The sequence below is a fragment of the Eublepharis macularius genome, chromosome 1 (assembly GCF_028583425.1).
Source record: "Eublepharis macularius isolate TG4126 chromosome 1, MPM_Emac_v1.0, whole genome shotgun sequence".
Classification (NCBI taxonomy): domain Eukaryota; kingdom Metazoa; phylum Chordata; class Lepidosauria; order Squamata; family Eublepharidae; genus Eublepharis; species Eublepharis macularius.
In genome coordinates, this window is record NC_072790.1 from 99,066,704 (window position 1) to 99,083,077 (window position 16,374).

The following is a 16,374-nucleotide window of genomic DNA, read 5'->3' on the forward strand; positions in this document are numbered from 1 at the left end:
ATCAGTTTTTACATTCGGAAAATAGTTTTTACCCTTTTTTCGGCACCAGTTTTACTATAAAATATATTAGGGAAGCATTAGCATGCAGAACAGCTCCAGAGCTTCGATAGAGGCTAGCAGCTGTGGCATCTGCATCAGTTTTAGCCTCATTTTGCTTGGGCAGCCTGGAAGACCAGGTCCTCTATGGCCATGCTGGGGTGCATGGGATCAAGTTCTTCATTCTTCTGGACTTGCTTTCTTGCTCTTGCTCTATGGTGCCAGTTCCTCTTGTCGTGGTGGCAACACTCCTTTACCACTCCTTTACCTCCTCACATTCAGACAAGGGCTTTGTTTTTTCTTTGGCATCAACAGTTTCTTGACTGTTTTAGAGATCACAGAGCCGGCATCATGGATGACAGCTATGAAACTAAATTAGTCTCTATGTCCCAGTGCCGAGGGAAGATGCAGCTATAAACAATTTGTTCCAGTCTAGTGGCAGGTTCTCAGTTTTAACGGCTGCATATAATCCAAGTGGTCATCATCTTAGTTTTCTGGAACTATTTCTTCGTCTGGCTCAGGCTCTACATGTTTTAGCATTTCTCACTTAGGGAGACAAGACTAAAGTGCCATCAGCAGTGGCATCAAGAACAACATAAATTGGACTAGATGGACCAGTCTTTCTTCCTGATTTAACTGATGAGCCTAAGCCTTCTAATTAGAGATGGGCATGAACCAAAAAAATTAATGAACCAGCGGAGCATGGTTCGGTGCCGACGACGATCCCAAATTAATGAACTGCAACGAACATCTCCCGTTCCCGAACTGGATCGTGGAGACCAAAGTGGGGCACTCTGGTATTCCCAGCTATGTGGGATGGTGGGTGCTGGTGGCGGCCGGCGGGCCTGGCGGGCACAGGGAGGCAGGGGGTCTGGCTGCTCGCCGGCGGCACCCCCCATGTGCCCACCCGCCAGGCCAACCTGGAGCATGCTGGTATTCCCAGCAAGAAAGGAACGGTGGGTACTGGTGGCAGCCGCCGGGCCTGGCGGGCACATGGAGGCGGCGACAAGCCGCCTTCCCTCAGGGGGCGGGGGGTCTGGCCGCTCGCCAGCGGCACCCCCCATGTGCCCACCCGCCAGGCCAAAGAAGAGCGTGCTGGTATTCCCTGCAACGGCAGAAAGGTGGTTGATGATGGCGGATGCCGGGCCTGGCGGGCACGGGGAGGCGGCATTGAGCCACCTCCCCTCAGGGGGCGGGGGGTCTGGCCGCTCACCGGCGGCATCCCCCATGTGCCTGCCCACCAGGCCCAAAAGGAGTGTGCTGGTATTCCCAGCAAGAAAGGAATGGTGGGTGCTGGTGGCGGAGGGCGGGCCTGGTGGGCACGGGGAGGCGGGGGGTCTGGCTGCTTGCTGGCAGCACCCCCCATATGCCCACCCGCGAGGTCGAAGTGGAGCACGCTGGTATTCCCAGTGATACATGAATGGTGGGTGCTGGTGGCGGCCGCCGGGCCTGGGGAGATGGTGGAGAGCTGCCTCCCCTCAGGGGGCAGGGGGTCTGGCTGCTTGCCGGCGGCACCCCCCATGTGCCTGCCCTCCAGGCTGATGTGGAGCACGCTGGTATTCCCAGCGATACATGAATGGTGGGTGCTGGCGGCAGCTGCTGGGCCTAGTGGGCACTGGGAGACGGCGGAAAGCCGCCTCCCCTCAGGGGGCAGAGGGTCTGGCCGCTTGCCTGCGGCACCCCCTATGTGCCCGCCCGCCAGGCCGAACTGGAGCACACTGGCATTCCAGGCGAGAAAGGAATGTGGGTGTGGACGGTGGCCGCCGGGCCTGGCGGGCATGGGGAGGCAGCGTTGAGCCACCTCCCCTCAGGGGGCAGGGGGTTTGGTCGCTTGCCAGTGGCATCCCCCATATGCCCGCCCGCCAGGCCGAAAAGGAGCACGCTGGTATTCCCGGAGTGGGTGGGAGAGGACCTGTCATCATGAGGAGGGGGAGGGGGAATATCCCCCAGCAGCTATGGGTCCTCACTCGAGGGTCCCACCGAGGAACAGTGTGGCAGAGGCAGCCAACAGTACACACCTTCCTGCCTTGCCGGAAAGGATGGGAGGGAGAGGACCTGTCATGTGGGGGGTAAATGGGAAGATCCCACCCCCAACCCTACATTCAGTTCTCCAACCATATACCATTCTCTAACATTCATTCTCTAATGTTTGTGCATACATTCTAGTGTCTTTTGCATTACACTGATACATTCTGTACTGTTTGTCTCTTTCTCTGTTTTTGATTTTCAGTCCTTTTCTCCGTGGATGTGGCATGTTCTGTTCGATTCTATATCTCCTTGATGCATTCACATTCTATTTCTACTTCTAGAATGGTTGATATCTGTGTGCCCCTTTCTATCTGTTTCTCTGTTTCTCCCTCTCACCGTCTGTTTGCAACTTTCAATCTCTCTCTGTCTCTTCCTATGTGATTCCACCACTATTTATCTGAATCTCTCTCTTTCTACGTATATATCTGTCCTTTATTATTTTTTTCCCTCTCTAGCTGTCTTTTTTTCTCTTTCAATAACTATGTTATTTTCTATTTTCCTTTCTCTATCATCATCCATCTGTAGGCTTGTGTGTCCATCTTTTTCCAATGGTTTTGTTGTTGTTTTTCAATACATCTTTCTATCTGTCTCTCTATCTTGTTCTGTCCGACATGAGGAGGGGGAGGGGGAAGATCCCCAAGCATCTACGGGTCCTCACCCGAGGGTCCCGCTGAGGAACAGTGCGGCGGCAGCCGCCTCCTGAGCCATCAGCCTCGAGGTTGTAAGCGGTGCTGTCCCGGACCCTGAGGGGACAACCTCTGCCAGTGCGGCCTGCCGGAGCGCTCTGCTCTCACCAGCATCACCCTCAGGGCAAAGTGATCTTCCCACTGACCCCCGCTCAGAAGAGCGGGTGGCCCCCTTTCTCCCCCCAATGGATGTTTCACTGGGTGAGGAGGGAGACAGGCTCGGGTGGTGCCTCTTCAGGGCCGTCGAAGACAGGTGCTTTGGGTTTTTGCCCCTGCGCACCAGGACATCACAGGCATGGCACCACACCACACGGGGGTCATCAGGAAGGGCCCGAAAGTGTAACGCCAACTGCTAACTGTCCCAGGGGAAGGAGGACGAACGGTTACAGGCTGCGCTGCGGGGCTGGACACGGACGACGGGGTGAGGGGTGGACTGCAGGAGGGGACACCACTGAGAGTTTGGGATGGATACAGGAGGAATCTTTCATAACACACATACCATTCCTCCAGGGATCCATCACCCACCCACCCCTCCTCAAAATGTTGAGATTCTCTCCCTCATGCGCAAAGACCTCTTGGGCCTCCACAGCCCACATAGGGTGAGCCACACTCACTACTGCTTTCCACAAGTGAACCTGGAGGACTGCCATTGCACTTCATCCCACAACCACCCTTGGCAGCCAGCACAGGAAGACACATTGTGCCACCAAACTAGAATTAAGGAGGACAGGAAAGGAGATGACTCTGTGTGCCCTCCGCCGTGGTGCCCACTGAGCTTGGCCCCAGGGCCTGGCAGCAGCCCTGGCACCAGAGGGAGGGAGGGACTAGAGCCCTAGCCCACCACTCCCACAGACCTGAACAGATCAGGCACTAATGTGAGCCCTCAGCCGAGGTGCCCACTGAGCTTGGCCCCAGAGCCAGGTAGCAGCCCTGGAACCGGAGGAGATAGATCCCTATCCACCAAAGCCAAGCTCAATGGTACTCTCTCAGTCTCTCTCCAAAGGCTAGCAAATGGCAAGCAAGAGCTCTGTCCCACTCCACTGCTCGCAGAAAGTAAAACCCAGCCTGGGAGCCCATGGTTATTTATAAGCATGGGTCCCATTCAGCAACACAGGAGGTCTGTGTTTGGCTGTCAGAGCTGCCTATCAGGGTTTGCAGGGATGAGATTGGAGTGCCCATGCCTACAGAACATCCCCTTCCCCCTCCCTCCCCTGGGTGTCTTCTCCCAACTTGTAACCACTTTGCAGCTCCGTGGTTGGAAGGAAGCCCTGCTGATCAAGGAAAGCTGGGCTTCCATTCGGGTTTCCAGGGTGACAGAGGGAGGGCAGACAGAGCTCAGGCATTCCCCTGGCTCCGTTGCCAGGGGAATAGATTGCTGGCGCCTGAGTGTCTGGATTCCCGAACTGAGCCCGAACGCCACAATCCAGGCCTCTCCCAACCGCTGGTTCGTTGGCCGTGGCCAATCATGATCCACCGGGTCACGATCGCGCGATCGCCATTTTCATGGTTTTTTGACATTTGTAATGCGGTTCATGCCCATCTCTACTTCTAATTACTGGCAGTGCTCTTTAGAATCTCCACTAATTTTATAGAATTCACTACAATGTCCACTTACTGCCCAGCTTCCAATGTTCTATCTGGATCCACTTTGATAGATTGCATAGTTTAGACATTTGCCTGATGCACTACAGTCTTTCAAATGCTGCTATCTGGTGACAATCATTTTTCATTTTTCTTGTTTCCTTTCTACCAGTTCTTTCACACCATTTCTTCAAGGGTTCATTACACAAGATGTCCTTGGGTTCAGCTTCTTACAGTGTAAAAGTCCCCACTTTGTTGTTCATTTTTCTTTTGCTGATTTTTATATGCAAATTAAACTACTTCTGTAGGAATCTTTCACATACCAAACATAATTCATGGATCTAGAACTTCCTGCTTAAGATAACATCTCTTCCAATCTTCCATCTCATCATGGATGATGGGATGGCAACTAATGAAAATAACCCAATCATCACTCCCTAATGCTTTACCTCTACATTCATCAGATATACCACCAGCTGTGTGCTACAAAAACCTGTAACATTCGAATTGTATGCATGACATTTGTACAGAGTGGGAGCAAGTATGCTGGTACTGCCCCTGGTAAGAAAAAAAGGGGGACTTCAACCCAAAAGGAACTGGGCAACCAAAAAGGTTGAAAGAAAAAAATCTTTTATATGCAAGTGCCAAGACCAATGCCAACCCCGCCCCCAAAAGTACCAAAATCTTTACTATCATCTCAAGAATTAAAACTGTAATTAAAACAGTATCACTTTGGTTCCGTATATATAAGTACCTTTCCCAGTGTAGAAATTCTTCAACAGACACATAAACATGGATATCATACCTCTATAGGTATCTTTAAAATGACCAGGCATGGTTACAGTAATCATTATACACATATAATCCAATGTGTTTGGTGATGAGGCCTTCCTCAGTGTTTTTTATTTGTTTTATATACACTACACATGGTAGGATGCCTGATCGAACACTAAATAAACACAAAAAAAGATGTAGATAACTCACAGAGTGAGTAGGTCCTACTTTCCTTTTCAAATGGAACATGATTGCCAAAGGCATATTAGTGTAGATAATAATTTTCCAGTAGTCCAGAACTCCAGATGCCCAAAATCTCTATAAGCCAGGTCAGAATAAATCATATCAAGAATGGTGTGTATAGCTACAAGGAATCCAAAAGCATCCACTCCGTGATTCATTCATCTAGGCAGAGGGCCAAATTAGATGAGACATTAGAGATCCATGATCAAATCTCTCATCATTTAAAATTTTTATAAACAGCCAGGGAAGAAGCCTGCTTTCAGTTGACAGCATGACAATGATAGAGGGAGAGAATTTAACCCTTTGTCTCATGTAAATACACTCTCTGGAGGTGCTATTTGCCTGGGAGAGAGTAAATGCATGAGTTAATAAATATAGGACCTACTTAATCTGGAAAAAGTGCTGGGGTGGGGTGACTGGGAAGGCAAGAGTGTTAAACTCCTTCCACCTGGTGCTCCAGACATGATCCAAACTGGGCTTCTATTTATTTAATAGAGACATGAAATTCAATCACATTCCCAATTTGGACCTGAATCTTACTTTAACATTTTCTAGACAAAATTTCTTTCTAAGCAATATTCTATAAGGTCTTGCATATGTCAGAATGTCCTGTTTGCTTCCCAGATGTCTATTCTTACTCTGCCTTTCTACCAATATAAGACAGAATCAACATCCTGATGTTCTGGAGAGCTGCTAGCAATCTAAATATGACTGCTAGATGAACCCATTGTCTGGACCTGTTAAAAGGCAGTTTCATATTCATTTCTCAGTTTCCTCCTAAAAAGATGCTTCTTGCCATCGAAGTGGCAGAGAAACCTGAAAACCTATTAAAGAGCCAAAGACCTGAAAACAGAACATGCATTACATTCTCTGTGTTCACTGTTGTGATTCTCTCACATTATTCTAGCAAGCTGAATCAGGACTGCTGATCTTTAGGACAAGGAATCATCACAGTTTTAATCCACTTCTAGAGAGAGGGAACTTGTCCACTATGATGATCACATAAATTAAATTAGAATATGGACTGTAGAAGAAATTTAGCTGCAGCCTTGCAGTTGGTGCTCATGCATTTCCAGAGTGAGCCTCAGTGCTTTATGTATATGTGACTTCCTAACCATGGCTGAGATCCAAAGACAAGAATTGGCTAACATAGATTTTTGAGTTATGAATATTTGTAATTCCTTTGAATGCATATATTTTTAACTGAAAAAACTGGATTGTTAAGGGGATCCAGAGTAATACCAAATCACATCTTTAAAAATTATCTTGTAGATGCTACAGCTACACATATTCTTAAAATTATTTTGTTCAATCCCAATAAAAAATTCATTTATTTTAAAAGCATGTGTGTGATTTTAAGCCTGATGTCAAGAGAAAACAGGACAAACTCATTAATGTGAGACTTTGTAGTGTCATATGATATGCTAGTAGAAAAATCAACAGCTACAGCATGAACAGGTGCCAATTTGAAGAAAAAAACCCACATGCTATGCCATAAAAATTAGGTCTCCAGGCTTTGAAACATCTAAATAGAGCTTAGTATGGTTCACTATTCTATTTGAGCACTGATTTGCTCAAAGTGCTTCAGATTTGCTCTTAAAACCCATTTCTTTTGTATATAGGTGTGCAACAAATTTCTTTTGTAGGTTTGACAGAAGCAGACATCATAGAGCATTTTATCTAGCTTTATAGAAAAATACAATGAATGATATATTAAGGTAAGGTGCCAGAGGATTCTCCAGTCTGTACTCAACTTGACAAAGCAACGTTCTCAGCATTTGATTAAACAATGGAAAGGCAGGACTGGCCACTTGCAGAGGAGAAATGACAGAGAAAAGGAGGGGTGCTTAATTAACATGAGCCTACTGATTTTTCCTTCCAAATGTTACCTCCAGGGTTCCCCCCCCCAGGAGGATTATTCCCCCTTATTCCTTCTGGAGCCTGGTTGGGAGGTTGGGAAACGTCTATGGGTGTGGGGCAGAGGAGGAAGAAGATGTGAAGGAACAATCTGTGAAAGAAAGTTAAGCATTCCCTTACTGCTTGCTGATTATCCGTTGAAAATACCAACTGTCTAGGTTTTAGTGCGATCAGCAAAACAGTGAATTGGGATTTTACTCTTAGTTGTATCATGATATAGATATTTAAAACATCATGATTCTGCTGATAAACACCCTACAAACACATATGAAAACCTGCACTATTTGTCAACAATGAGAACTGTAGAATTTAACATTAAAAGAACATTAGTAGAAAAACTGATTGCTAAATATTTTGAGGAGGTCTCATATAACATAAGATGGTAATATACTAATACCAACCATACACAATACTATACATGAGAGCATATATGAAACAACCACACAGCAACTTACGTTCTTCTTCCTTTGGATCAAGTTGAGTAACACTAACTGACAAACGGTCTACACGTTCTTGTAAGGAGTTAACTCTGAAGGAAAAACTATGTGCCTCATTGAAAAGTTCACCAAATATATCTTCTGCATATTTACCTAAAAAAGAGAAGATAAGAGTTCTTAGCCTTGGATTAGGCAAAGGACTAAATTACAGTCCTCCTGTCTCATTAGGATTCCAAGCAGATTACTTACAATTGTAAGTCAATACAATCAACAGGATGGGATATCCAATAAAAAGTGCAATATAAGATTTGTATAGTAGAAATTTGGAACCAAACAGAAATCTGAAAACAGAACTGAAACAAATCATAAATATTAACGTCACAAATGATGCAAAAATTACATTGTAGAATTCTGTTTACAGCAGTTGGCAGATAGCAAAAGATGTAATATGAATTTCAATACACAGCTCCAACTTATAAACTTATTAACAAGCATCCATTTATCATCCAGCACTGGAAACATTTAATAGGTAAGGCTAGATAGGAAGTCTGTGTTAAAGTCTGAACATATATATTTATTTTAGATATTGATATCCTGCTTTCCCCACCATGGGGACCCAAAGCTGCTTACATCAGTTTCTTCTCTTTCATTTTATCCTCACAATAACCCTGAAAGTAGGTTAGGCTGAGATAGAGTGATTGGCCTAAAGTCACACTAGGGTTGCCAGCCTCCAGGTAGTGGCTGGAGAGCTCCCGGAATTACAACTGGACTCCAGGCCACAGAGATCAGTTCACCTAGAGAAAATGGCTACTTGGGGAGGTGGACTCTATGGAATTATGCCATGCCAAGGTCCTTTCGCTCCCCAAACCCCACTTTCTCCAGGTTTCACCCCCACAGATCTCCAGGAATTTCCCAAGTTGGAGCTGGCAACCCTAAGTCACACTCTCTGTCATACTCCCCACACAGGTCATCCACCAAGGCCACCAAGACAGTTTCAGTCCCATAACTAGGCCTGAAACCAGATGGGAAAAGAATGCTTTAAGATTTTCAGGCACCACCTGTTTAGACATCTTTGACTGTTTAGACATTTGAGACTGATTGTTATTGAAATCTCCTAGGTCCAGGGTTGGCTTCTTTAGTAGTATAAAACAGGCTATGGATATACCACAGCCTGTTTCAAAGCTGGGGCAACTACCTGATATTCTGTAGGAAGAATTTATTACCTCTTAGACCCAGTCAGCCAAATTGATAAAATTTTGCTGAGGGGATTATGGCAGTGCTAGCATTATGGACACGTGGTCCACTCCTCACTTGTGTGCTACTTTGAAACTCTATGGTGCTTGTAGGCACAACTCTGCCTCACCCACCATTCCTGGCACTTCCAAGCAGAAAGGCTAGTTCTGATTTTTTGTCCCATTAGCGAATGCACTAAGAGATAGGCGCATTACACAGTGATATATATTTAAGACAGCATAGGTTAAGAAATAATTTTATGCTTCTTTGAAAAAGGTTTAAGCTAGAAAGGTCTGCATTTTTATTAACTGTCATTTGTGAGCCTTGAATATAGCAGTGTCCAGTTTACAGGATGGGTACAGCAATCTCTATTTTACTCAACTCTGTTCTGAACCATGAGTATAAAGGACAGATAAGTTTTCTTAAAGCACAAAATGTTTAAAACAAAAGTGAGGCTGCAATCAGATGCCACGATAAACCAGAATTTCTAACCCATGGCTTAAATGATCAGTTTAATGTGATGTTTGAATACAAGCTCCTAAACTGTGATACAAAAGTTTAGAACCTAATCCCATGGCTTGTTAGCTGTTACTGGGCTTGTTAGCTGTGGTTTATCTGATTGCAGAAATCCCAGGTTGTTCAGCAATGGTGCCTTCTCAACCTTCTGTATGCAAAGAAGGGATCATAGACCAAAAAAACCTCTTGACATTTCAGGTGCTTTCAGTTATCCATGGTGCTTTCTGAAGACATTTTTTGCTCCTCTATTTGCCCTTTTCCATGTCCACACCTGCTAGTGATGATTTATAAAACAGGAATATGTTTGAATATTTTTCAGCAATTGAACTTATGAAATTAGAATCTACAAGTCTATCAAATTTAGTAATTACAATATAAAACTGAGAAGTATATAATTTACATTTCAAATATCAGATATATATTATGAGAAAAGATCCAAAACTATTCGTATTGATGTTATATCTCTCAAGGCTTTTTTTCTGGGGAAAGAGGTGGAGGAACTCAGTTTCCAGCACCTTGGGCAACTCCTGGCAGGAGGTGGCAAGCCTGTCACCACCCCTCCCAGTTCCCCCCTCCCAGCTGAAGCCCAGGGAAGCGAAATGGGTGCTTTAAACCTCTGCTGGGATGGGGGATTCCCCCCTCTCAGCTGAAGTGCAGGGAAGCCCGGAAATGCTTCAAGAGATGCTAAAACAGAAGCACTATCTGAAATTAACTACAAATATGAAATTAACGGATGAGCAATGCAGAATATTGAACAAACCATTTACTACAAGGGAGATAACTGAAGCAATTGCAAACCAAAATAGATGAAAATCACCAGGACTGGATGGACTCCCGTTGGAATACTATAAAACATTTGAAGAATGCTTGGCAATACCCTTCAAACAGCTTGTTATGACCTTTACTTTCTTTAGGGTAGATTTTTCTTTTAATCTTCCCCTTACACCCTCTGGGTAGTTTGCTGCCACCAGGAATATATTACTCCAAAATATTTTATTCAAATTTCCCTTTTGGTAACGTGTTTAAGTGTCAGGCTCCTTCGTGGTTCTATGTGGCCCTGAGGATATGAATGAGATATAGCTACACTGGGATATAACAAAACAAAATAAATGTTTCGATGTATTGTCGAAGGCTTTCACGGCCGGAGAACGATGGTTGTTGTGGGTTTTCCGGGCTGTATTGCCGTGGTCTTGGCATTGTAGTTCCTGACGTTTCGCCAGCAGCTGTGGCTGGCAATGCCAGCCACAGCTGCTGGCGAAACGTCAGGAACTACAATGCCAAGACCACGGCAATACAGCCCGGAAAACCCACAACAACCAAAATAAATGTTTATTTTTCAAGAAGCGTATTGGTTTCATAAAAGTAGTTCTTAGTTCTTGAAGTTACTTCCTATAAACTCATTCACACAGATCTCTTCTAAGGCTTCAAACACAGTTAGCCTCCTTCACTAGACTCAATAGTTCTCTCACAAATACTTCAAATATAGGCAGCACACCGCTAGCCTCTCTTTCTCTGACTCTCATTCACAGAAATATTAAACCTGCTCAGGCAGCACACAGCTGGCCTCTCTTTCCCTGACTGAGTGTCCTTTCACAAACATGCTCAGTTCAGGTTCCACACAGGTTATATTTCTCTCATAAACACTTCAACATATTCAGGCAGCACACAGCTAGCCTGCTTTCTTCTGACTGAAACCTTTCTTTTTCTCTCCCAGTCTAAACTGCATTCACTCCGCCCACAATCTCAGTCAACCAATCATATCGCTCACTCATTCCTCTCTTTCACCCCTACTCTTCACCTAGCTGAAACCAAGCATTTAAAGATACATGCACACATTTACTTGGAATCATTACACAGCTGTTGGAAAAAAAATTATGAAGGAGGAAAGATTCCAGATTCATAGAACGAAGCAACTATATCATTAATCCATAAAGAGGATACAGACCCCAAAGAAATCAAGAACTATAGACCTTAGAAAAAAGAAAAGAACTATAGACCTATATCATTGCTGAATGTCGATTATAAAATATTTGCCACAATAATAGCAGCCAGGTTTCCTACCAAGAAGACAGTTAAGAAATAACTTAATTTTGAAAATGCAAGGTACCACCAGCATATTTATTTTGCTAGGGTTTTCTTTAAAATTAACACAGGAGAAAGCTGCAGGATTTTCTGTAAAAATATGATGCCAAATATTCAAAGCTATTATTGTGTTAATCTAGACATTATAAATGAAAACAACAAAGAAGGGTTTAAGAAGAATTATGTATTTGCAAATCAGAGTTGATTCCAGGACTTTCTATAGGTTAATTAAGTGATGGGAAATCTAAAACATTTCCAGTCTTCATTCCTAAATTAATACCACTAGGATTGTCAAAGGACAATTTGCTAGATAGAAAAAGGACACAGCAGAATGGGGGTCAGTTGCATAGCATGTGTTATTTTGAAACACAGAACACTTAGCAACCTTAAATGTAACCATCTTGGCTAAATGTTCTGTATTTTGCTAAGGTTTCAAGCAGTCCTGTTGAACAATTCTTTGAAGGGATGTTTATCACATTTTCTTTAGAAAACACACACACACACTGAATTGTAAGTAGGAAAGTGACACATAAATACATTCATTTCAAAATGCCACAGCTATTTCTTGTTCATTTTCCCAAAGAATCCCATTGAGCATTATACTTCTTTCTGCATACAGACCTAGGATTTCCCACAAGGCAACAGTACATAAATAGAGGCTAATTCCTGTCATTAAACGGCTTACAGCTCATATGTATAATTGTTTCTCTTTACTGACTCACTTCAAAATCTCTCACATCAGCAAGTCTTATCAAAGAGCAGTCCTCCATCAAATCTTAAAATACATTAACACTAAGAGTCTCTCTACATGAGACACCAGGGCACATGTCTGTCAAGTATCGGGAGACACAATGTTAGCTGGGAAGCATAGTTCTGAAAGACAGAGCCGACAGAGATTGTGCTGGAGGGAATGGATTCTCTCACAGCTCTCCGCTGCCTCTTGCGTGCTGGACTGTCTCCCCTTCTGGAGCTTTTACCCTGCCACCCTCACTGCTTAAGACTTTGAATTAACTGAGCCTCAGCAGGGCAAAAGGTACAGAGGGGGGAGATGCCAGAGAGCTGTGAGAGAACCTGCCCCCTCCGGAGCGATCTCCACCAGTTCTGTCATTTAAAACTACTCTTCCTGGCTAACATTGTGTCTCCTGACACGAAAAGAACATGTGTAAAAAATATTTTGTAGAAAGACTCTAATATGCAACCTATACAAGTTTCAGCGGGGTGGCAGCAGCGGCTCTGAAGAGATATAAGAGATGGGTATAAAATGGCAAACAATTTGGATATTTTGCTAATACTGCAATAGTATAATTCTGCTGAGTTCTTTCCTTGCTCATCTAGGATGAATGTCAGTTGTCCTGGAAGTAGAGAAATTCCCCCAATTTCCAGAGCTGCTTATTGCCCATGTGCAGGACAACACAAGTACAGAAGCATTTTGGGAAACCAGTATACATCTCCCAATCCCAGTTTTGATTACGGGTGTGCACTGAGGAAAAATCTGAGTTTCCTGCTTCGGGTTTACCTGAAGCAGGAATCTGTTCCCGAATAACCCAAACCCCGAAGCAGCAAGCCGCTTCAGGATTTGGGTCTTTAAATCACTATGGTATGCTCTGTAAAGATTTGGAGCATACCAAAGGGGGGGGGGGTAACCATTGTCCCAGCCCCTCCACCCCCACCCCACCCAGTCCCCCACCTCATTTAACTCTCGGGACAGGAGGGAAGCCCAGCTGGACTGCTAATGCCACTGCCTGTGCAGTGGCCAGCTGGGTGGGGTGGGAGGTCCGGAAGGCCAGAGCCGGCTCCTCTGCCACCCAAGCCACTGCTGCCACCTCCACAGCAGCCAGCTAGGCGGTGGGGGAAGGCTGCAGCCAGCGCCTCCGCCACCATGACCAGCTGGGCAGCAGGGTCCGGAAGGCCAGAGCCAGCTCTGCCACCGTCCGTGCCATCGCCTCCACAGCTGGGAAGGCTCAGGTAAGTAGGGTTGTGGGAGGGAGTCCTTCCCATAGTGACCCAAATCACTTCAGGAAGCTTTGATTTGGGAACCCCCAATCTTTATGGATTGGGTCCAATTCAGGCATTTTCCCCAAATTGGAAACCTGAAACGCACATCCCTAGTTTTGATTCCTCCTCCTCCCAAGAACTTTATCAATTGTCAAAGGGGGTGGGTGGGATCTGACAATCTTCTTTAGAAAAGAGTTCTCTTTGCAACTTAAAGACTCCCAAGGCGTGGGATTAATTAGGAATAGTGAAAGGATCCCTGCATTCTAGTTAATCTTTCCTAGAACTCTATTCACTTCAAGGTGACTAAGCCCTTAAAAGCTGGTAGCTTTTTTACCCCTGGGGTTGGAGGTGGGCTGGGGTGATGCACATCCTTCTCCAAGATACTGTAAATTATTGAACAGATTTGAACAGAACTCTCTCCCCTCCTCTGTTCCCCCCCTTCCATTATTGACATTCAACTTCCTTCAACATTCCCTGGCTCATTCATTTTGATATAGGGCTTCTTTTAATTTATAAAGCAATACTTTTCTGCAGATCAAGGCAGGTGCCCCAAATCCAAGTATGCAGAAATCTCTACCTTGCCTGTGGATAGTTGAATTTGATAGGCATTCATCTTTGGCAATACAGAAATATGACTGACAGTATTCAAGTCCTGTAGCCCATTCTATCACAAATGATTGTTTCCAAGGGAATTTCTGGCTAAGATCACTGGTGCCCCTGCCAAACCCTGGTTAATCTCTGGAGGGCCCAGGCCGTACACATGACCACATCTAGGTATATTTGTTCTCCTAAGAACTATCAAAGTTCATCATAATTGTTGTATGACCATGGCAGTTCATTCCCTGAATTCAGTATTCTGGAATGTTTTGAATGCCAAGTCTCAAGACTATTATTTTGGCTGCTTGTTATGACATGTTTGCAAAGCACTTTCAAGATAAAAAATTTTTTCCTTAGAAGGCTCAGACCCTATCTGATCTAAGCTGACAGTGTAATAGCTTTTTCTTGCCAGCAACCCATCTAGCTTCTTCAGCCTTCCATAGGCCCTGGTTGGCTGTTATACGCTCTACATACAACCCTAACTGAACAGGCATTCAGTGGAAAGGTACAGGAATGGTCATTTAGCATTAAGAATGAGAGAGACTTCACTCCAGAGTTCCAATCCTAATTAGCAGATTAATTCCAGAAAATGGCACTGATAGACTACTATTGCTTTGCAATGTAGCATTTATGCTATGAAGCTCCACAGATGTCTAATTTGTCTACAAGAAACCTTTTGGAGAGGTCAACAGGATACTTTAAATGAGGTGTCAACAATATGCAGATAACACTCTTTTTTTCTTGTCAGCTAATCCAGTGAAGCAGCAGACATTCTGAATTAGTGCCTAGAGTCAGAAATGGATGAATGAAAGCTAATATATTGAAACTGAATCCAGGTACAAAAAAATTATTATTGATAGGCAACTTGCTAGACCATTGAGATGGTTGGTTTTCAATTGACACTGGATGGGGTTGTACTCCCCTAAAAGGTCAGAATCACTAAGTGGAGATGCTGCTGGCTCTTGTTTTGGCTATAGATGCAGAAAGAGCATTTGTGACTTGGAGAACATTCTATCAACCAAAAACAGGTTTTACTTACCATAACTGTTGTTCATCTAGGTCTTCCGTGCAGGCACACATGGGACTGCGCACGCGCAGGCCTGCCGATACCGGAGATTTTAATAGCTAAAAACCACCAGGGGGCACTCCCGCCTCCCAGCGTGCATGCGCGGCCGCTTTCCCGCCGAAACAGCTCTTAAGAGGCGGAGCGCCCCTCACATACCCTCAGTTCCTCTTTCGCCGCCCCCTGCAAGGTAAGTACCAAGAGAGTTAGCGGGGAAGGAGGGAGGGCATGTGTGCCTGCACGGAAGACCTAGATGAACAACAGTTATGGTAAGTAAAACCTGTTTTTCATCTACGGTCTTCCTGTGCAGTCCCACATGGGAAGATTCCAAAGCTAAATACCTGGGTGGAGGTGACGCCAAGGCATCACTCAAAGATGGAGTGCAGAACAGCTGTGCCCACCGCTGTCTCCTTTCTATCTAGAATGTCCAGCGCATAATGCTTCACAAAAGTATCCGCCGAGGCCCACATCGCCGCTCTGCAGATGTCCTGGAGTGGAACACCCCTGAAGAGAGCCGCTGACGACGCCTGGGACCTGGTGGAGTGGGCATGCACTTCCAAAGGACAAGGTAAGTTAGCAGCAGAATAACAAGTCAGTATAGCCTGGACCACCCATCTAGAGATAGTCTGAGACGAGGCCCGGGTACCCTTATTCTGTCCAGCAAAACAAACAAATAAATTAGAGTCAATCCTAAACGGTTTCACCCTATCCAAATAAAATAAAATGGCCCTGCGAACATCCAAAGAATGAAGGGCCGTCTCTGCCTCAGAAGCCGGAGTTGGAAAGAAAACCGGTAGAACCAATTCTTGAGACAAATGAAAACGGGATACCACTTTAGGCAAAAATTCGACCTTTGTACGAAGCACGACCTTCTCAGGGTGGAATTTCAAATAAGGGGGCTCTCAGGATAACGCCGCTAGCTCCCCAACCCTCCTGGCTGAAGTAGCCGCAACCAAAAAGGCCACTTTCATGTACAAAAAACGGAGTGGACAGGAAGCCAAGGGTTCAAAAGGCTTAGACATCAAACGAGTCAGAACCAGGGGCAATGACCACTGAGGGACCAAAGCCCGCACAGGGGGAAACAAATTATTCAACCCCCGTAAAAATAATTTAGCAGAATAGTGGGAAAAAACAGATTTTCTATCCACTGGAGGGTGAAAAGCAGAGATGGCTGCCAGATAAACCT

The 16,374-nt window shown here is 45.0% G+C and overlaps 1 protein-coding gene across 1 annotated transcript in view; it reads right to left on the reverse strand.

Moving 5' to 3' along the window:
- The window catches only part of WASF1 (WASP family member 1), a 48,317-nt gene that overhangs the window by 14,679 nt on the left and 17,264 nt on the right, over positions 1-16,374 (reverse strand). Inside the window, exon 2 of the mRNA XM_054986276.1 lies at positions 7,721-7,855. Within this exon, the coding sequence (XP_054842251.1) occupies positions 7,721-7,855 (135 nt within the window). The remainder of the gene's footprint in view (positions 1-7,720; positions 7,856-16,374) is intronic.